Here is a 22,780-nt window from a genome sequence, read left to right as displayed (position 1 = left end):
ACGGTGCGGGACACACCAATCTGTGTAGGGCGTGTCGACGCTCATTGACGGCCTGACGCCCACCGACGGCCAAAATCGGCTTGGCGTGTCCGGGCCTTAACACCCAAAACAGACAGGAAGTCGGTGTCATCACACAACAAACAAACAAACAAACAAACCTGCAGCCTCTACTATACAGAATTCTGCAATGCGATTTTTTTGATTATATTATCTCAAAAACACAGAATATGACACACCATCTACATGTCCTGTAAACCATCCATTGAGTTCACCTTTCTTTCAAAATCCTAACTGCAACAATATGTCTATAATCATCTTTTCAAACTGTTTTTAATGTGGAATTTATGGGTAGTTTTTAATGATTTTACACGACAACAACCAAGGGGAATATGACCCCATAACATGCGACCAATTGAAACTGTAGACTTCTAACTTAACAACGTATTTGGAAACCTTTGGGACAATGTAACCACACAACTCAACGTCATGTATAGGTTAGACGTTTTACAGACATGCCAGTGCAGAAATGTTATGCTATACATGTAAAGCTTCTCAATTAGGTTGTTTAATGTAAAGGGCTGGAGTCAGCCCTCAGTCCCCTCAATATGAATTCTGAGTTGCACTAAAAAAACATTATTGTAATGATGTTTACAGTTAAACAATAACGGAGATAGTTTCCAGGCTCGCATTCCTAGATTACCACGATGTGCAAGTCCCAATCAAACACATGTGGAGGACATCATCCATCATTCGAGTGTTAACAGGGGGAAAACACATTCCTGTATTTACTGTTATGATTTGGTTTCTGCTGCAAGTTTCGGTTCATCAGGTTCATTATGTAAGTGACCTCTGCTCTGTGGGCCAACACATTCATTTACAGTACATGAATGAACATATAGAACACATTCATTTACAGTACATGAATGAACATATAGTGTTTGCTCAGCTCAATATCTTATATCAGAAGCGTCTGAGTAAAGTAAGAAGAAGGGATAAAGAAGGGTGAAAGATGTCATCCATCTGTTAGGCAAATGGAGGGATGATTGGAGGAAGGGAAGTACGAAGGGAAAGATGAATGGATGAAGTGAGGGAGGTATGAATGAAGGGTCAAAGGTATGTTAAGGAGGGTTGAAGAGATTTAAGGAGGAAGGGATGAAGGGTCAAAAGGATGTAAGGAGGGAGAAATAAGGGAGGAAGGGACAAATGGATAAAGGGATGTAGGGAGGGATAAATGGATGATGTCAACAAGGGAGGGAGGAAAGGATATAGCGTCTAACTGGTGGGTCGCGACCCACTTGTGGGACCCGTTTCGAGTGGGTTGCAGATGTGTGGGAGAAGACAAAAAAAATAGAAAAAAAATTCTTTTATTTTTTATTTTTTTTAAGTCAAACTTTGATTTTGAAAGCCCGATTTTCTAACGCTGTGCATGCAGTAGGCGTTGGACTGGAAGTGCCGGAGACCATAAACGGTTTTGAAAACTTCTGTCACGTAGTGATCATCTTCTCAATAAAACATCTTTGCTGATGTTTTTGGAGTCGTCTGGCCAATCAGAATCAAGATTGTTGCCGGAAGTCCCCACGGAGAATAACTTTGCGGTAGAACTACTCTTTATACATCCATGGGTACAACTTCAGATACAAATGAACACATAATGAAATATGACCCCCGGTTTGATGATTGACAGGTCACAGAACAATGGGGGCTATCTACCCTTACCCACAATTTAAAGTAATTCACACAGACTATCTCCTCTTTACTCTTCTCGCAGCAAGCTGTCAGAACCAAGTGAAAAACAAACAATGGCATCAAATATTATTAATATTTCGGGTAGTAATAGATTTATTTATTTTCTTCTCAAAGTGTACCAGAATGCGTAGTTCATGTTAGTATTTCAAAAAATCTCAGCAATTTTCAGCATGTGCCTTTTTATGCTATACAGTTCAGCTTTGATTCCATCATCTCATCAAACCTTTTTTAAAGCATACTTTAGTTGGGATATAAGGGATATATGCACAGTACTTTACTTTAATTAATATTGCATGCTGAAAAGCGTATATATTACAGCCCAATTTTTTGTTGAATAGATTTGAGTGGTTCAAAATTTCGGGTCGCGATTTATTGACAAAGGAAAAAGTGGGTCCAGAGGCCTGACCAGTTGAGAACCACTGGTCTAAGGTAGATAGGGATGAGTGGGTGATGTGAGAAAGGGAAGAATGAACGGTCAAAGGAATGTAGGAAGGGAGGGTTGAAGAGATGTAAGGAGGAAGGATTGTTGGGAGGAAGGGATGAATGATAAAGGGATGAAGGGAGGGAGGAAAGGCTTGAGGGTCGAGGATATGAAGGGAGGAAAGGATGAATGGGTGAAGGAAAGAATGGAGTGAGAGTAGACAACTTCATGAAACCTGAATACATTAACTTAGTTACATTTCACCACTTCATATGAGTACGTTGATAAGAAGGCAAATCATTCCCACATAGCTTGAGTTTAGCACAAAGAGACAGAGGCTGATAAATGAGTTTATGATTGATTAGTTTTATAATTGAGTAATAAATCACAGTTGTTGTGAAATGCCTCTGTAGACTACAGCAGTGCGTACAGATGGAGTAAATGTCCCCGTGGAACATTTGCTTTTTCTTACATGACAGTCTTACACGGTGTGAATGTTAGCCTACATGTCAGTGTTGTTAAACAGACTGTATAGTCATAGTTAGTGTAGGAGAGTCCGTACATGGCAGGTGTGTGTGAGATTTCACGTCTGTACTCTGTTCCCACCAACGCTGTACACACTGGGCTTTTTTCCCCAAACTGCCTTGTTTTACTGTGTATACACACTCATAGACACTATGTCTCTTTTTGGCCCAAAAAATAAACTGTATGTTACATCATTCAGCCACCAGGTAAATATTCATGACCAGATTAATTTTAATCCATATATTCACATGTGTATTGAAAGTTATTGCTTTGCGATAACCGTTCTTTCTCTCCATGTTGGCCATGAACGAATGCCTTTCTAAAGGTACACCGATGTTAAAGGTCCCATGTCATGGCCATTTCCACTGATCATAATTCCATTGTTGAGGTCCACTAGAATAGATTTATATTGTGCATTTTCCAAACTCACTTTGGTTTCTTATACAGCATCTCTGTAAACTACGTGTATTCACTGAATTTCACTCTCTGCCTTTAACGGCTCGTTGTAGCTCCAATAGCTCCAGCCCCCACCCTCCCTGTGAGCACAGTGTGCTCTGATTGGTCGGGACGTTGTGAATCGCGCTGAGCTCCGTGGAGGTGTGGTTTCCTTGTTTAGCGACAGCGAAACACAGCCAAACTCACCCTGAGCACACACAAACTCACAGCCGAAGTAAAAACAATAAGTGTGGCTTGATATTGAGTAAGAAAAAGGTTGATAAACGCTGTGAGAATGGGTCTGCAGAGAGAATTTCGCCGCGATCCCAACTGTCTGTTATCAGCCTGCAGCCAGGGAGGAGAGATCAGCAGAGCTGCCTGCACTGAGTGTGTGTGAGGAAGTCCGTGGATTGGTCAATTTGGACCAATCAGCGGGGGCTTAACGTAACGGCTCTGCGGACGTAACGGCTCCACGGATTGGTCCATTTGGTTCAGGGTAACGCATGACATCATGAGTTATCCGGAAGAATCAAATGGACAATGACGGTTCTCCAACGAGGCGTTTTGGGGAGGTATTTTCTGTGTTAGAGTTTTACTCGCTACAGGGTGTACTTTGAGGGTTTTGACTCTGCAGACCGTTTACATGCAGAAAAACCTTCATAACACACAAGGGGACGGATAATAACCAGAAAAGCATGACATGGGACCTTTAACACCTGTTCACACATATGGAGTCAAAGTAGCACACACTTTTTTCTCTCGAACCTGAAACCTACTTTTTTTCAGCTCTGATTTAGCAGTTCTTTCTTCTGTTGCCATCTTCAGGTTCATACTACTGGGTTTGATTTAGAACATGTTGAAAATTCTTGAATATGGACAGTGTTTACTTTTACATATGTAGGAATTTAATACTTTTACAATAGTTGCATATCTGTATTTGCTCCATAGTAAAAAAAACATGAGATCCCATTTTAACAATAGAAGGAGGTTTAACCTTTTGGCTTATTCACACTGTTTATACTTCATGTTAAGCTTAAGTTCAACTTTAAAACTCATTTTAAACAATAGGCGCGTTCACACCAAGTACTTTTCCCACAAAGGTCCCTGAGAACTCTTTAGTTCTCATGAACTAAGTACAGATCGTGTTCACACCGGAAATTTGTTCCTGGGGGTGGATTAGGCAAATGAAGCCGCTGATGTCATTTCTTCTTCTTCTTCTGCTTTGGGTTTACAGGCAGGCCGCAAACAACTTCACGGCATATACTTCAGTAGAAGCTGCTGGGACTCCCAGCAGCTTCTACTGAAGCCTCCCGAGTAAACGGCCAGAACGCCGACACCTCCTCATCTCCACCGCTCATGTTTTATTTTGTGTTGTCATAAGTTATTCTCTCTGCGTTTCTGCGCTGGGCTAATGCTAATGCTAATAATGCAATGCCAGGATAATAAAATGGCGGCTTCACAAAAGTTTTTGGGAGTTTGACGGGGCGTGGTTTGCATTCCGCCCATCCAATCAGACACAGGAACCTTTTTCTCCCACGAAATGTAAAGGGGGTAAAAAAGGTTCTCTAGAATGAATTTAGTTCCTGGGACTTGTTGGTGTGAACGCAACTAAATCGTAGTTCTCAGGAACCTTTGTGGGAAAATTACTTGGTGTGAACGCGCCTACTATGAGGGTTGTGGATTCTGTCCCACGTCTCTTACCTTGGAAGAGACATGAGATATCACTTCTCCTTCAAAAGGGGGACCTTTAACATACGATGGTTGCTGTCTGTTAATATGGTAGAAATCAATAATTTCTGCAGGACATTTTATATGGGTTAGGGTTTTGCAGAATTGTCTAGTAAATACATTGTTGTTGGCTGAGTGGGTTGACAGAAACCGTAACCTTAACACTAACCTTTTTGATTTGGCTCAGACTGGCAATGCATCATTTTAAGCTTTGCTCGAACTGTGAAATGCATTTTTGCACAGACTGAAGGTTGTGGATGTTGGGTTGGCAAGTATGGACAGGAAGAATGATTGCAGCAACAAATAACCCTTGTTGTGTTGGCAGGTGGACGTAGAAGTAGTATCACCAGCTGGGATGAAATCTTGATAGTCGAAAAGCGTGACTTCCTCTCACATTGATGCTAACCCTTAACGCCAAGCTTGAAATTCAACACATGCGTCAGAGCTGAATCTCAACATGGGAGAACATTTCAAACCTTGTTATCATTGGTAGTGGTGAGCAAGTTGTGAGTGCGCCTCAGAGAGTGGGCTACAGTCCAGTGGAGCAGAAGTGGAATTCCACGTCTGCAATTATTGAACAACGGGGTGCAAAATAAGTATTTGAGCTGGAAAGGAGAAACGAGTAGAAGGGGAGCAGTGAAAAATAGTCAGGCAATGTGAGAAGTTAGGAAACAACTGAAAAAGCACTGACTCGTGACCAAATCCATTTTTATTCCTCTGTTTACTTTATTCTAAAAGAAACAGACAGGGGTATACTGTAAATGAGATGATACACAACATTGAGGAGGTAAATATTAGAGAAAGGAATGACATGGTAAATAAATGCAGGCATCAGAAGGGCATTTGAACACTCAGAAAACTGGCGTTCCTTAGTACAGGAGACAACACAAAGTACAGTACGTCCTTTACAGTCAATAATACGATGACTCTTAATGATAATGGCACTTAACGACACAAAATGAATGTACTGGGTATATCCTCAATCCAGGCTACTCGGTAACAGGCACACAGCTTATTACAAACAGTGGCGTAAGGCACTATGCTTAAGATCAATCGTATGTATTTGTTGTTTCATAAGTGGTACTTTAGAGTAGCTTCACATTCATTTTCAGAAATCCAACAATAGAAAAAGGCACACAGAATGGCTGGCAGAGGAACTGAGAACACATCCCTCAGAAGGGACGGGAGACTTTAACGAATCCATGAAGTCAAAAACATACATGTGCACAAACATGTGTTATAAGGCACTGTAGTAAAACATTATGTATGTAGTACAAATAAAAAAAAGAATAGAGTAGGTGGTATGTACACCCGGGCATTTTAACATGTTACAGAAACATACCCTGAATTACTGTTTCTCCTGAAGTCAACAAAACAGACAAGACCAGGATATCATCTTTCTCAAAACTACTGAAACAACTATTACATTAAAACATATTTTTACTTCAACAAAGACTCAAATTGATGTTGCTGCTTTAAAAAGGATGCTTTTCTTACTTTAATTGTGTCTGTTTGTCTGTTTTTGAATTCCTCAGTGGGAGGGTTTTGTCTGTTGACAGAATCTAAACCATGGTAAGACCAGAAGACTCTCCCAAACTACAAGTACTGCTCCCTTTTCTCTGGTGGGGTACTTTTAACATTTGGTCTGCAATTCAAAAGGGAAAAAAAGACACGTTTCAGTCAAAGTACAGTCACAGCGCACACACAAAATAAACTAAAGAAACATTTACAAAAACACCCAGAGGTCATAGGATATAAGCGAAATCATAAATCAGCGCAACAGGACCACAAAGGGTTTCAAATTATTGTTAACTTTCCACCAATAGGGAGACAGAGGAGGGTTGGGAGGAGAGGGTTGAAATGGAGGAGGTCGTCTTATCTCTCACATATCCTTTAAGAGTCCATATTTACAGAAAAAGGCTCAGACAGGACTCCCGACAAGACTGATAGGTGCAGATGTAGTACTGAGGAAAAGAGAATATTCTACTGTCCAAATTTAGGGTCTAAGCGATAACGGGGAAAGATAGGGGAAGACAGTGGTTGGACAGTCGGACAGTCCTCGATAATAAGGCAGGGGCTGATCAGTCAGGGAAACTAGTTTCACTCAACAACTCTGCCCTGAATTAGAGGAGAGAAGAAGACAGTCAGAGAAGAACAGGATTAGAGGACAGGAGGGGAAATAAGAGACACATCAGATTCGCCAACAGCTGTGTAGGGTTAGGGTGAGGGTTAGGGTTACTAAGAAAGAAACTAGGGTTGCTGTCGAATTGTCAATTTTGCTTTGGAAGGTTCCTTACGTAGTGAAATGACCCGGAAGTACCTGAGTGACTGCTAGGATAAGAGCTGTTTGAATGCTTTAAAGGATAAGGAAAGGAGCTTCGATGCTGTCTTTATTAACTCCTTTAGCTTAGGAAATACTGGACCATCCTTCACGAAATACCGCAAAGTTTTGCGTGAAAGGACTTTCGGTATTAACGGAAACAGCCTATGAGATTGTTTAAGCATAACTCTAAACCTTCAGAGACTCTTCCTCCCTCACCGCATTCAATCACTGACCAACCCCCCCCCCCCTCTTTTCTGTTTATCTCTTTTTATATTTTTCTTAGTTTTTTGGTTGTTTTTATTCTTTGTCAAAGCGTCTTTGAGTTTTTAGAAAAGCGCTATATAAGTCTCATGTATTATGATTATTAACCCTAAACTCAATTTGTGCCATGATTTATCAAACTGACAATATTTGTGTAACTTCAACACCTTTAAATTAAAAGACGAAATATGAAATGATCAGATAAAGTCAACATTTCCAAGTGTTTACCGAGTGTGGGGCTTCTTAAACTTTTTTGTAAAATGTTTGAATGGTGAGTCCTGTGGATTAATACGTGTGCACAGGAGGGCGATGAGCAACCATTACATTTCACTTACATTTCTGTATCTAATCTCCAACCTTGGTAATGGAGAATATATTTTTTAACTGCCGTCCACGTTCATAAAACAACATGAAACGAACTTACAGGGCAAAGGACAGTATCTAGATAGATTTTTGTAATCCCTTGTATGTTACCACCGCAGATATCAATCACATCCAATGACGCATCATAAATACAACGCTCAGTGTAAGTACAGTCCGATTTTCTTAGTCTCCTTTCCTAAATCCTAATGAATTATTCTTCACATCTTTCCGTAACCCCATGACATTTTTCACTCATTTCTTTTGACAATTCCACGCAACCAAGGATTATTAGTGATTATAAAGATGTTAGCAAGAAGAGGATACTACATTTCGGTAATCTACAGTTTTAAGAGATGACAAAATGAATATTAATAATGATGGACTGGGAGGGAAACTACATAATACATGTTGTAGTTAAGTTTGTAGCCACTTTTTTAAAATATGTTGATGGATACTTATTAGCTTTCTTTCTGAGAGTTAGACGAGAAGAATCTAGAATCTAGAGCTGCAAGGTTTGTTGTCTTTGGACTTAGCTTTACAGGTAGTTTTTCATCAGACTTGTTGTTGCGCAATCCCTATTCAAAGCACAGCTGCGAATGACAGACCAGCAACAACTGACATCCCCCTTTTATTTAAAGGGCGCTGGGATTTTTTTCTATTGACCTGACAACCCCCCAACCCAATCTGGCAAAACAGAGCACTCCAGAAACAAGTGTCTACCTAGAAGAGAGGCCGGAAATGGGGGGAATGGAAGCAATTCTAAGAAAAGTGAATGGCTTGATTATCTGGAACAGTGATAGACAGGCTCTCTCAGAAACAGGAACAAGGGATATGTATGAGGGAGCATTAAGAGGGAACTCAAGAGTCAATTAAGCCCACTGTTGAGTTTTAAAGGCTCTAATGTGAGGCTTCTAAAAATGAAGGGGAAATCACAGCTGTTTTAAGCTTCATGCTGGCTTATATTAACTCTCTGTGTACGAGTGTAGAATAGCTTATGATCCACAGTGAGATTACCCGTGTTTGAGAATAACATGAATTAGTTTAGACCGCTTCGGTTAAACAGGAGATTAAGAGGATTGTATGAATGTGGAATGATGGTGTTAGGAGATGGAGCATTTGGTGATACATGTTGATGAGAGCCTCTGCTTGTTTTTAGTGTAGCGTGAAATGATGAAATTATCATTAACAGCATTCATACTTCATCAAACTCTTTAATAACAACAATTCATCTCCACACTTGCAGTTCACATTGTGTCTTCATGCTCAAATGGTTGTTTAACACCAGTGATTCTCAAATGGGGGTACGCGGACCCCTAGGGGTACGTTGGGGTACTGCAGGGGGTACGTGAGATTTAAAAAAAAAGAAGAAAAGGTTAATAAAAACCCACGCATGATTAAAAATATAAGTTAAATAGAAAACACAATTTTATATAAAATATTCCGAGAACCACCAAGGGGGTCCTCATATAAACATGTTAAATGTGTGTATTGTATTTTATAGTTTTTCACAATATAGGGAACATCACTATATTGTAATTATTTATTTAGGCTTTTTCGATCAAAAATATTCGGGGTCGGTCAGGGGATACTTGGCTGAAAACATATTTCAAAGGGGGTACATTACTGAAAACAGTTTGAGAAGCACTGGTTTAACACTATTGTGGACCATTTGAGAACTAGCTTCTTCTTTGTAAGGCAGGAAGTTTGTCAGAAATAAAAAATAATGGCAGCCTGAGGCCTTAATTATTCAGGACGCTGAACCTACCTGCGTCCTCATTGTCATTGTGGTTATGCTAATCACAAGTAGCCTACTGTAAACAGTCTTCATTAGGCTACTGCGATCAAGTCCTGGTGATTTTTTTCTTGAATTGTGGAGTGGTTTTATAACCCAGAGACAGTTCACAGTCATCAAATAAAAAACGCTAATTGGCGGGTATTTAATGGCTGATTTTTTAGGACTCGGATCTTCTGACTTCTCAATGACTTCAGAATGGGCTTCCCACTCTTGTTTTTATCAAGCAAAATCAGGCAGTTAATTTATTTCTGCAAATTCGTTATGAACATCATTCTTCTATTTGGCTTAGGTTATTTACTGCCAGTAGTTTTGAAGTAAGGGCTTACCCTTCACACAATGTGACTGCACCAGTGGAGAGTGAATACACAAAGCAATATGGAGGCAACACACAGATGCAGCTCCAACCAGGAAGCAAAGGACGTGCTAATGAACGTTCAGCAAATGTCTGAAGTATCGTTATGTCTAGCTCCATGTCCATTCTCTCTGCTTTGGTACACTTTACATTTTAGCTTTGATTTGTTACCTTTTTATTTCAAAGTGTGAGTTTTTGTGGTCAAATTATAGCAGCTGCACTTACTTGAGGTCGATAAATAATGAAATTACGGCACATGAGAGGTTTTCGTTCACAATAGAGTGATGCAGTGATGAACTTTTTTGTATGCGGACCCAGAAGTTAGCATCGCAAGGGCTTCCTTATTGAAACAGCATTTTTCCATTGGATTTTGAAATATTGCAGAAAATAAGCGTTTGGCAAACGTTTAAGATGCTGACGCGTTTTGTTCAGTGGGATAATCCCCACATATTTACACAATTATTTTATGTTTGAAGCTCAACTTGAATCACCAGAAGTAAAAAGCTAACGTTAGGCTATAAACAAAGTACATAGCGGTCATATTACTTCATGTCACCGACGCTAAGCTAAAGGCATTTAACAGTCTAATTAAGTTACTGTTTTTATGACACATATAAGCTTCGGACATTATATATATATATCCTTTATTCAACCCTTAGATGCACGAGTGACTGGACCCTACACTCTTCCATAAGTGGGTCAAAAAGGACCCGTATTAGAATAATATTTGTATTTATGCAATTTTTGTCATTTTGGTTAAGAAAAATCACTTGTATAATATTTGGTATTATATTTTGGTTCACACTAGAAATACTTTATATTTAATTGTTCACTATTTATAATTTTAGACATTTTCTTTAGATTTGTCAAAAAAACGTTTTCCCACAGGATCCCATAGAAAATGCATGCGGGTCATTTTTGACAAACTTACGGAAGCTTGGGGTAGAAATACAAAAACTACAATTTCTTAAAATATATAACATTTTAAATTTAAATTAGAATAGCATGATATCCAAAGATATTTTTTGCTGGAATATGAAATGATAAAAAAATGTAATTACAAAGATACTTCAAGAAAACCACCTCACCGGGTCAAGAAAGACCCACTTATGCATCTAAGGGTTAACCAGGTAAAGACTCATTGAGATTAAAATCTCTTTTCCAAGAGTGACCCGTAAAGAGCTGCGTTAATGAGTGAGGTATTTACTGACGTATGTTATGTTGTAGAACAAAGCGTGAACATCTCTTAAGCTTTTGTTCACCAAATAGTATGTTATTGATCTCGAGGGAACTCATTTACGGGTCTAGGACTCATTACTGCACCACTCTATTGAAACTCTATTAAATCATTATAAGATGGATGATTGACATACAATATGGAGGTTATTTAAGGCCTTTGCCACCAATAGACAACTGGTGGATATTGTGCTTGAGTGTAATGTTTGTGTTCCTGTGTCTGTATTCATGGCAGTGTGTGAGTCCTACATAAATGTCATGTATGTACACTCGATAGTCTCTTTGTTTTTTGTTTCTGAAACAGGTATAATTTGAGGAGGAGCTTGTCCGATGCTCTCTGTTTGAGTGGCTGCTGGGAGGGGGTGGGGGTTACACGTACTCCCTGGTTGTGGAGGGCTGTGATTGGCGGTAATACTGCTGCCCTCGCATGTCCTCTTTAGAGCAGGAGCAGCACAGCAGGCTGCCGCCCAGCACCGTCAGACTGGCCGCGGACCAGCCCACGAACAGGGCCGAGCCGAACTCATACCTGTGAGACAGAGAGAGAGAGGAGGAGAGGCTGTTAGGATGACAGGTGTCCAGTATGGCTGAGTTGTAATGTTTGCACTTGCTGCAAGATGTTATTAACTTGACTTGATGGTAAAAAGAAGACCTGCTAAAAAGTTATTTTACCCATGAAATATCAAAGAATATCAACTGCAGCAGCATATAGACAAAACGGTCTATAAACCCACTTTACTAATTCTCAACTACTTCAATCAATCAACAACTTTATTAATCCCGCAAGGGGCAATTGGTTATGAGCAGTTTATATCATGGCAGGAACATACAGGAAGAAAGCACACAGACTCTTGTCGAGTACAAAACGTATGTAACTATGTTGTTAATGTACTTTAACACAAACCCCAACTTTTTCAAAACCAAAAAGCTTTGTTGCCATAACCTAACCCAAGTGGTTTCGTGTAAACAATGACGTTAAATGCAATAATACAGTATTTGCATGTAAAGTGACATGTGCACATGTAACGCTTTAGGAGTATGCAGAGCATCAACATTTGAAGTGTTGCGCAATTGACTAAACTGGATTGTTTTACAAGCTGGGAGTCCGAATGTGTTCCTGGGACTCAGACACACTTTGGTCTTCTAATCTTTTGGTTTACTTCACTTGATGCTCAAACACAAAGAAGCTAACACTAGCATGAACAACAGCTTTGTTAAAGTGGTTTTCTTAATCTGTTGAATCATTCCTGGGATTATTTTTGTCAAGAAGCAAGAGCAATGAAATACTTTGATTACATGAAATAATCTAGTGTCTAGGGCAGTCACTAATTGGTGAAACGAGCATAATTTCTGCAACAAACCCTCCTATGGAAAATCTGAAGTTCTTGGGACTTTAATAGGAAACTGGGGACATTAGTCCAATGCCTCAAAACAGTCCAAGACTATATGCATAAAAAATGCATTTCTCTTAGCTACTAGGCTGTAATTATAATGACCCAAATGTAAATGCCACATGTGGACGGCTGCATGTTTAATCTCAAGCCTCTCGATTTGAGGTATTTGTCAGTAGCAGCTATTTCACATACCTTGCGTTGGGCGGTGTGTTTGGGTTGAAGAACTGATAGGACACCTGAGTGGCGTACCAGGACACAGACACCAGGGTGCAAAGACCTGTGGGGGGACAAAAGGTTAATGAGATCGCTGCATTAATGCTCGACTAAGCTAAGCCTGTAGCCGCAGCAATGAATGGAGAATCCTGATTCAGTTAATTTTCTCCCCTGGACTCGTGGTTTATGGCTGAGGTCAGCGACTAATGCGTCTAAAATGACCACTTCCTGTTTACAGCAGGGACTCTAATTACTAGAGAAGACCTCCGGTGAGAGATTCAGGCTAGAAAAATAGCCGACGCCTCTCTTCCTGAATGCACTGCAGTATGTTATTGGTTTCATGAACAGCGGAAATCTCACCTGCGAGCAGGAAGAGAGCTCCTCCGCTCACAGCGATGCGGGATTTGGTGGTCGGGTTGTTATCTCCCACTTTAGTGCACTTCATGCCCACCACGCTGATGATCATGCCCATGAAGCCCAGCAGCACCGACACCACCATTAGGGCCCGACATGTCTGGATGTGGACTAGATAAAGAAAGGGAAAGGAGGAGGCGGAGATGTTATAGAAGATATGGAAAAAAGGGAGAGTGATTTGAAAGAGAGGAGAGGGAAGAGTGAGGAGAAACAACAAACAGTCCATCACTTGGAATAAAACACACATTTCTGGACATTAAAGTGATGATTAGAAGGGAATGAAGCTACAAATGCTGATTGATGGGCGACCGCATGCATTTCTGACAGAAAGCTCATTAGGGAGAGTCCACCACTGTTCTGTTTCCCGGCCGGGGAATTCCAACTTTTAGGTCCTTAAATGATCTTGCAAGTCTTTCTCCCGATCATTCCAGTGTGGTTTTGCCTTCTCAAAACTCGAATGTGCCGCCCACACAAGCCTCGGCGCGCACATAACTTAGTGGGAGGAACATATTTACACACAAATGCACAAAATCTGCACACATGCGTTGACTGTAGGTGGAATAGACACACACAACTCTCTCTCTCACACTGAGCAGCTGTAGGAGGCCTGCTTTACATGTTCCACACAGTGGGATTAGTGTGTCTTTGTCACAAAGCAAGATTGTTTTCACGGCGCTGTCGCCACGGCGATCAGACGATGCTGCCTCAAACGCTCACAGAAGTCTTTGAAGCGACGCAAAGCGCTTAATGATACTGTCAGAAACTGACGGAGTGCCGCTTATTTGCAACAGGCAAGGGGATTGTTGAAATCACAGCGGCGGTGGAAGTAAACACGCAAAGCCCGATATCCTGATCTGATATCTGACAAAGCTGAAGAATGGTTAAAGGGTTTTTAAAGTGAACAGAACTGAGCCTTTCATACAGGGTTAACAGCCAAGGTCAAAGGCATTAGCTTCAAATAACATTGGCTTAAAGCGTTCAGCAGAATAGGAGGAAGGCAAGGACGAAATCATAGAAAGTCACAAATGCTTTTAACAAAAACCATAAGGTCAATTTCCACTTTGTACTTTTTTAATTGTTGGGGTTTAAGCTCCTGTCTGTCACTAGTTGAGCTTTTGGGTCTTACATTCTGGAGAAAAAAGATTGTAAGTTTACATTGAGTGAATATTCTTTGTGAAACTAATTGACATGTCAATAGTTGAGAATGTTCTGGAGATACAAATCAAACTGTAAGTAAGTAACCTTGAGTGGAAAGAGTTGATTAAAAATTTATAAAAACAAAAGAAAAGCAGCCAAACATCAAGAAAAGAGCTATTTAGAGGTTAATCAGGGACAAAACTCCTGCTAACAAGAATCACCATCATTATGTAGAAAGGTTTACCAGAGGGTCAGGGTTAGGGTCTTATCTTCTAAAGCTCTAGAAAACAAATGCCTTTTACTATTATTTCCAGAATCAGCAAGATATTTCAAAGAGAAAGTAATTGATAAGTATAGCAATATCTTGGCTTTAACTAGAGCTTAAAGGTGGGGTAGGTAAGTTTGAGAAACCGGCTTGAGAGACACTTTTTGTTATATTCCATGGAATGCTCTTAACATCCCGATAGCAATGAATATCTGAAGTGCTTTGACAACAAATCCATAAAAATATCCCATCTGTGGAAGCCGTGGCGCTGTAAAAAGCACGACCAATCATCTGAGCCGGCCCGGCTAAAGTAACTGGATGGCCTACCTGTCTGTCAGCCTTCCATCTGTGCACAAACTTATCTCGTGCCCTCATTGGTCATGTGCGCGTTCGTGTGTTGGAGGAGGGGCTCTGTGAGGAAGTGGAAGATTTTTTCCGGGTGTGTATTTTCAAATCTTAGCTGGTTTCTCCAAAATGACCTACCCCACCTTTAAAATTATGGAAAAAAAGATAGTGGGATAACATTGATTGAATATTGTTTTGTCAACCGTTTCCCAATTCAAGAAAGATGTTTTCCACTGATCTAGATAGAACAAAGTCAATTTCAACATTAGGAAAGCTTGACTAATGTCGGGAAAAGACCTATTAAGAGGACACCTCTGTTTACAAGGTGAAGATTTAAGAATAGTTGAACCAGTAACAAAGTCAGAGTCACACTAATCTTCAAAGTTTCTATAAAAAGATCGCCCTTAACTACTATATCCGAGATCAGCAATGGATGAGTTTGTCAATTGTGGTCTTCAAAGCTTCGGCAAAAACACAATCAATTGGACCTGTTGATGTTTTTGTCAAATTCCAGCATCAAGAATAAAGCACCAGGCTGAACTGGACACAACAGAACAGGACTGTGTGTCAGATCCTCAAACAGGCTGTAGATCAACCGTCAGGCAGGAACCTAAAGTCATCATTTATCACTGTGACAAAAACACACACACCGTCATTCATGGCGCAGCAGTGAAGTTCAGAAGCTGATCTGAAGGGACTTATGATGGAGGGGGGGAGAGAGGATGGAACAAACTTTGAAGTCGGATTCATGGCTCCACAGTTTCTTTTGATGGAGTCTCTGAATAGTCTTCATCAGAGAGAGGTCTTTCCTTTCATCCACTTTGAGTATTCTTCTGTATTTCTGAGGGCGTGCAGAGGTTAGGGCCAGATCTGAGCAGTTTGAGTTGGTGACAAACTAGGTGGCCGATTGGAAGCTTTTGGGGTAAAGCAAAGGCTAAAAGGAGGAGGGGTGTGTGTGTGTGTGTGTGTGTGTGTGTGTGTGTGTGTGTGTGTGTGTGTGTGTGTGTGTGTGTGTGTGTGTGTGTGTGTGTGTGTGTGTGTGTGTGTGTGTGTGTGTGTGTGTGTGTGTGGGCATCGTTAGGTCCCATTGTGAGGTAACTATTGCACATAATATCTGTTTTCCCACTCACTACACCACCATCAAAAGTACTTTTACTTACTTACGTTCACTGATTGGATGCTCTAACTTGTAAGCAAACGTTTAGTTCACTCAATCAATTAACAAAATCCCAAGGATTAAGATGTATTACCTTATTTTTCTGTGTCAGAGATTGAAGAGAAAATGTCAATGAGCCACGCTGTTGCTTCGGCTGTTCCTTCACAAGCCATTTGTTGAACATCAATCGCACATACTGCTAACTCAAATACTCCCAACAGCACCAAATGTAAATCAATCAATGGCTGAAAATGTTGTCAAGTGCACCGTTTCCTTCTGTTTGAGTAACATTTGCATTCTTGAGCCTTTTGTCACAGTAACTATTTGTGATTTTAGAAGATCGAAATTTCTAACTTTTTTCTCAGAACTCTAATAAACATTTTTAATCTTTTGGTCACATCCAAAAACAATTCACATGTGACATCTGACTTCTCATTCTTTTTGCACTCCCAATGCTGCACCAACAATGTTGTAAAATAACACTGTGCAGTATGTACTAGGAAATATAGTATTCACTAACGTCCTTTGGCAGCTACTCCACAAGTATTTTCTATTTGTTTAACTATATTTTGTATAACGCTGCCACTCGTCTTTCCTTCTTTTAATGTACACTAATTATTTGAACACAATTAATACTGTTTTATTTATCCGTCTCTTTGCTGAACCATGTAAATGTACCCTCTGTGGGACGAATACATGGATCCTGATTCTGATTGGTCAACCATGAGATACTTATATATCGTTTCCCCTGAATACATTGGACAGTTGCTTGACCAGGCTGATTGTATGATTACTCATATCTAAAGTTTTAGAGTACTGTGACAATATCCTTATCTTATAAATCCCAAGTTCCTTTAGGCGAGCACAGGGAGACTTTGACGTGAATTTACGAGGCAAAACCGGCGACAATGCACAATTCAGGGTTACGAATGTGACCAAACAGATTGGCAGAAGCCGGTTATCTTCTCAGGTTTTCTTTAACATCGTGCTCAGATGTGTTCTGAAACGCTGTCCTTTCAGCACCACCATTCGCACTCATCTGAGAATAAAACCCATCCTTCTGTACTGATCATCGTCTCTCTCTCTCTGAGCGTTTACAACCCGCAGCAGATCCAACCGTCTCCACCACGGCTGCTAGGAGCCACAGTCTGGTGAACAATTAGCTTCTCCATCACATGCTGGTCCTGCTGCGAATGCAGAACTCACATCAGTCGGATCAAACCCACACCAATGGGGTGTTTTAACCAACATTCAGACCTGCGGTGAGCCTGTCTCTGACCCTTGGACACATGATTGGATGCTCATCTTGCTCCATTTCATAATCTGTCTCGGGGTGGGGGTGGGGGGGAGCACCTGAGTAAAAAACCTGTGATTGATCAAGAATGCTCGGATGCTTTCAGTATTGTCTCCTTAACCCTTAAAGATGAATTTCCTCACTGTTTGTCCTCACACTGAGTCGGGCTGTGTTAATGGACAAATGGAACAATGTCCGCGTGTGGGGACGCCGGAGTGCATTCTGGGAATATCTCTGGTGTTTGGCCTCAACACTGCCCTTTTCTTCTCCAAACAGTCCCTATTCATACCCAAAGACAATACGCCGTTCTTATCGCCGCGACGCACCAAAGGAGATGGGAGACCAGCTCACAGAAAGTGTTTTGATATACACCAAAATGTTTGCAAAGTGCCTCATTTGTTGCTCCAAGGCAAGCGTGACAGCACACAGCAGAAAGCACATATAACCACAGACAAAAAGTACTCATTGTTTTATGAAAATGACTTCTGAACCGAACCCCCCCCCCCCCCACCCCTCTCATTAGAATCTCTAATAGGATGATTTAAGCAGACACTAGATGGATGGATTCCTATAATCTGTGTGCCATTAATTATGAGTCACTAGGTCCCACTTACAGATTGGAGATGACAAGAGGCTCATATTCGGAGCTAATTTATGTCTTAACCCCACATTCCTGACCCCCTCCCACTCCTCACACATTACACTTCATGATGTTTTGGAGCTTTAATTTGAACAGAAGCATTCTAAGTGAGATTTACAGCTTATGAGTTTAATATGTCCCAGATAGCGAGAGCTTGGGGACTTGTTTACTCTCTTTATTTTTTAACAGCCAAGTTAATGGGCGAGTTACAATAACTGTTATGATTTGAATTACGACGTCATGGATATTTCACCCGGGGTAATTTAGGAAGACAGATTGAAGGTGATGGTTTCACTGGACCTTTCTTTTGTCATCATGAAACGTCACGTAGAACTTCATCAAAAAGGCGATTAAATAAAGAGAAAGAAACACAACAAGCCTTTCTTTGTGACGTCTACAAACAGATTATTGCCTTATCCAAATGTAAACTAAGGTGTACCTTCATCTGGTAAATAAGCCAAGGGAATATCCTTTAATTATTCCCCTTCAAAACCACTTAGATTTTCTTTCACATTCTGTTAATTATATGATTTTTAAAATAAGACAATTATCATTCTCACAATATTCCTTTATCTTTTAATATCTTCAAATCCAATGTAGATTCAATCCCTGGTCAAACGCACGTTTAGGGAAAAAACGGGATTGTTTCTGTTTCCTTGTTTATTGTCTTAAAATGTGTCCTTGTTGATGTTGTAAATGTAGCTGATGCGATAACATTTTTAGACTTGATCTGACAATAAAAGTATCATCGTATTGCATCGTATCATGTCGCTTCGTAGTATGAGTTAGGGTTAGGTTAGGGTTAGGGTTAGCTTAACCAAACAGTCTACACCCAATCGAAGGCATGATCCAGTACGAGTTAGTGAGGATTATGTCGATCCAATACAAAAACAAAGTACTCACTGTCCAGCGAGAGCATGGAGTCAAAGATCTTGCACTGCACCTGCCCCGTACTCTGCGAGGCGCAGCTCATCCACAGCCCCTCGTACAGACCCACGGCCGTGATGATGGCATCGCCGGCGTACGAAGACTGCTTCCACTGGGGCAAGGCGATGGTGGAGATAATGCCGATCCATCCGCCCAACGCCAGGAAATAACCCAACAACTGGAGCCCTGAGTTGGCCATCCTTCTCTAAGCTCTGTCCCTGGACTTCTGTCTGTTTTACTGTGTCGTCTTTGAGCAAATCCTTGTGGACACACCTGTAGGAATCCTTTCACTTTTATTGTTCACTTCTTCTCTATCTGGTCGCCCTTTGCTTGCATCTGTAGATATCCTCTCGTCTGAAAATCTTTCTTTTATTTCTTAATAGTCCCAAGCTGGTTTTTGCCCATCAGTTATGACGATGTCTCCCCTTAAGACTGTCCTGTCTGATTCCTTGATCTCTCTGGGGCTCAGTCAAAGTGGGAAAGAAAGCCTTTTAAGTGGTCAGTGGTTCAGTTCATCAAGCATTGTCGCTGCACTGCCTCACTCTCTGCATGGCTTCTTCCAATCTTCACTCTCTCTGCTGCTGGTTTACTTTCCCCCACACACCAATCTTTCCATCTGCTCCAGGCTCAAGTGGCCCAATGAGGGGTAGCAGAAAAAAAGGAAAAAAAAGAACGTGAACACAAAAAGTCCTTAACAGGCTGACCATTGAGGGATGGGGTGAAGGGCTGGGCTGTGATTGGATTCCTCTTTCTTGTAGGAACGCCTACTGGACGGGAAGAGGGATGGGCTGGTTGGGAAACAAGCAGCGTTTCAAACAGAGAGACAGAGAAACGAGCATAGGGAGAAATCAAAATGACATGTTGCTATAAAATGAGAAACAGTCAAGCAGGTCTTCCGAAATAGAGTGATGCGTTGATGACGTATTTTTGTCGGCTGACTCGGAAGTTAGCAACGCTGCGGATTCCTCGAAAAAAAGCAATAGGATTTCCCTACATCCTCCCTAGCTTTGTGGCCAACACACATGTATGATACTTACATGTTTTGTCCAGCAAATTAATCGACAATATACACAACTTTGTGATTTTTAAGGTGCACATTCAATTGCCAGGACTAAAAAGTTAACTACATCACAGCTGAACGGTAAAAAAATATGTCTTCTGCGAGTTTTTAGGACACATAGAAGCTTTGGACATTCACGACTAGGGTATTTACTGACTTATTTTATGTCGTAGAACAAAACGTGAACATTTCATAATATTGTGTTAACCACAGACTGTAGTTCAAGCTTCTAACTACAAACACGTTCAAAAAAACGATGGAACCGGAAGTGTGACATATGGGAAGTCTTTTCTGGTTCTTTTCTGCATCGATGCTTTAAAAGGTTTTCCACCCCCGCTGTAGGTGCTGGAGGAGGAGGAGGTGGTAAAGTGCAACAAACACACGTAAATCAACATCCAAACAATGCCCGGCTGAAAAGGACGTGTCACATCCAGACAGGCTCTCTGCAAATTATTGGGCCGCTGATGCAAGCCTATCCCCATCCCCATGGAAACCGCAACAAACGAAGAGAGGAAAGGATAGAGAGAGTTCACCCGACTGGACATCCCTACAAGATGCAAGCGCAGACACACTCCGTTTCTTTTGTGTGTCCGCAGAAAGCTCTTTTTTTTTCCCACAGTTGCACGCCCTGCTTTGACTCGACTCATTACATTAGCTTCAATTCACTTCAAACTAACTGTAATTCTATTCTGCCAATTAGAGTGTCCACACATCGTGTCCGAGACATGGCCGTTTTCTTACATCTGTAAGAGACATGTCTCACCCCCACACTGCACACACACACACACACACACACACACACACACACACACACACACACACACACACACACACACACACACACACACACACACACACACACACACACACACACACACACACACACACACACACACACACACACACACACACACACACACACACACAGACAGACAGACAGACAGACAGACAGACAGACAGACAGACAGACAGACAGACAGACAGACAGACAGACAGACAGACAGACAGACAGACAGACAGACAGACAGACAGACAGACAGACAGACAGACAGACAGACAGACAGACAGACACCCACACACACACACACACACACACACACCCACCCACACACACACACACACACACACACACACACACACACATTGACATCCTTTCCAAGCAACAACCATGTTCCCGTCCCATCCACTCAAGGTTGCTTCAGTGTTGTTGGAAGTATGTTGATTATTTACTGAAGTACAAGTGCTAATACCACCCAGTTTAAATACTAAGATACAAGTAAAATTCCTGCATTTAAAATGTTACTTAAGTCAAATGTAATGTACTTAAAGTATTGAAAGTGGTCAATCCCAAAAAGTCAAAATAAGAATGAGTAGGCCCTAACATGAGACGAAATAAATTATACATTTATTTCATTGTTTAACAATGCCAATTTATGTTCCCTCAAACTCTCATTTTTGTATAAACTGTTGGCTAGTTTAATACATAACAAAACATCATTAATTTCTAAAGAAACTAAAAACTAAAGATGCTAATTAAATATAGTTGAGTTAAAGTACAATATGTCCTTTTGTAGTGTAGATGTATACGTCTATCAACAAAGAAAATACTCCAGTAAAGTGCAATTACCTTAAATTCATAGTTAAGTACAATACTTAAGTAAGTGTACTTTGTTAGATTCAACCACTTCTTTTAACAGACTTTGAATACAAAAAAATAGGACTCACCTAAGAATAAATAGTGGAAAAGCAGGAAAAATGGAAAAGCAGGATGTTGTTGGTGGTCTAATTGTTCTGCTTTAACGAGAATCCACTTGTTTCCACATTATTATTTTTCTGTTGGCCCTTTTGTTTCTTTCCTGAATTCTCTTACCAATTGAACCTTGAACTTGATCTACCAGAGCATCACAAAAACACCAGAACATGTGAACCTCCATGTGACCGCACTTATCCGGCACGAAGTATGTCTTTGAAAACCCATAGCTACACACACACACACACACACACACACACACACACACACACACACACACACACACACACACACACACACACACACACACACACACACACACACACACACACACACACACACACACACACACACACACACACACACACACACACACACACACACACACACACACACACACACACACACACACACACACACACACACACACACACACACACACACACACACACACACAGGTGGGTAGAGCCGTACATGGAGGTCTACACATGGTTCAAACCAACCCTGGTGTATTATTCTCCTTCTTTGACACCCACAATGTTCTTCTAGGTTTGCATATTGAGGGTGTGTTTATGTGTGACCGTTAACGTTGTGTGTTCAGGTTTTCGGGGTCTAATGAGGGGCTTGATATAGGGGTGAGATGTGGTCCGAGCACAGAGGTCAGCTGAGCACCAAAGAGATGAAAGAGAGGCAAAACAAGGGCTCAGGTCCAGAGTAGTGGGTGGAGCAGTGGGGGCTTTCTTATTTAGAATCATAACAACACTCTGACATTGGGGGTAATGGCGGTACAAGTCCAAGGGAAAAACTCAACTCAGCAAAGTTTTGTCTCCAGGCTCTCTGATCAAACATGGAGCAAAGCTTCATACCTAGATGAGAAAATGAGTTGGCTGCAATTGCGACCCTGTCTCCTGCAAAATCAATCCCATTCAGCTAACATGTATGTTCTTGTATATAATGGTTGTACCTTGAAACACTTGGTTAAGGTTGTTTTCTAAGTCTTTGT

General features: G+C 41.0%; 1 protein-coding gene across 2 annotated transcripts; it reads right to left on the bottom strand.

Annotated features, from left to right (window-relative positions):
• Positions 1-5,546: 5,546 nt before the first annotated feature.
• Positions 5,547-19,618, bottom strand: cldn19 (claudin 19). 2 transcript variants are annotated; one of them, XM_079685773.1, is made up of 5 exons: positions 18,944-19,618; positions 13,150-13,314; positions 12,769-12,853; positions 11,565-11,711; positions 5,547-6,973 (listed from the first exon to the last, which is right to left on the bottom strand). In XM_079685773.1, the coding sequence occupies exons 1-5, from the start codon at positions 19,164-19,166 to the stop codon at positions 6,937-6,939; spliced, it is 657 nt and encodes a 218-aa protein (XP_079541899.1). In that variant the 5' UTR covers positions 19,167-19,618; the 3' UTR covers positions 5,547-6,936. The 2 variants fall into 2 exon arrangements, with proteins under 2 accessions (XP_079541899.1, XP_079541898.1); XM_079685772.1 differs by having other exon boundaries at positions 5,547-6,500.
• Positions 19,619-22,780: the final 3,162 nt, after the last annotated feature.

The sequence above is a fragment of the Notothenia rossii genome (genome assembly GCF_949606895.1).
Source record: "Notothenia rossii genome assembly, chromosome: 5".
Classification (NCBI taxonomy): Eukaryota; Metazoa; Chordata; class Actinopteri; order Perciformes; family Nototheniidae; genus Notothenia; species Notothenia rossii.
Note: the sequence above shows the minus strand (reverse complement) of the source record. Positions and strands in the feature narration are given on the sequence as shown.

What these genes read in the sequence shown, in the direction of transcription:
- cldn19 (XM_079685772.1), bottom strand. Translation starts at nt 19,166, where the DNA reads ATGGCCAACTCAGGGCTCCAGTTGTTGGGTTATTTCCTGGCGTTGGGC. An exon ending in AGCTCTCTTCCTGCTCGCAG is followed by an intron (nt 12,854 to 13,149) that starts GTGAGATTTCCG and finishes GTCCCCCCACAG; the next exon opens with GTCTTTGCACCCTGGTGTCT. An exon ending in AACACACCGCCCAACGCAAG is followed by an intron (nt 11,712 to 12,768) that starts GTATGTGAAATA and finishes TCTGTCTCACAG; the next exon opens with GTATGAGTTCGGCTCGGCCC.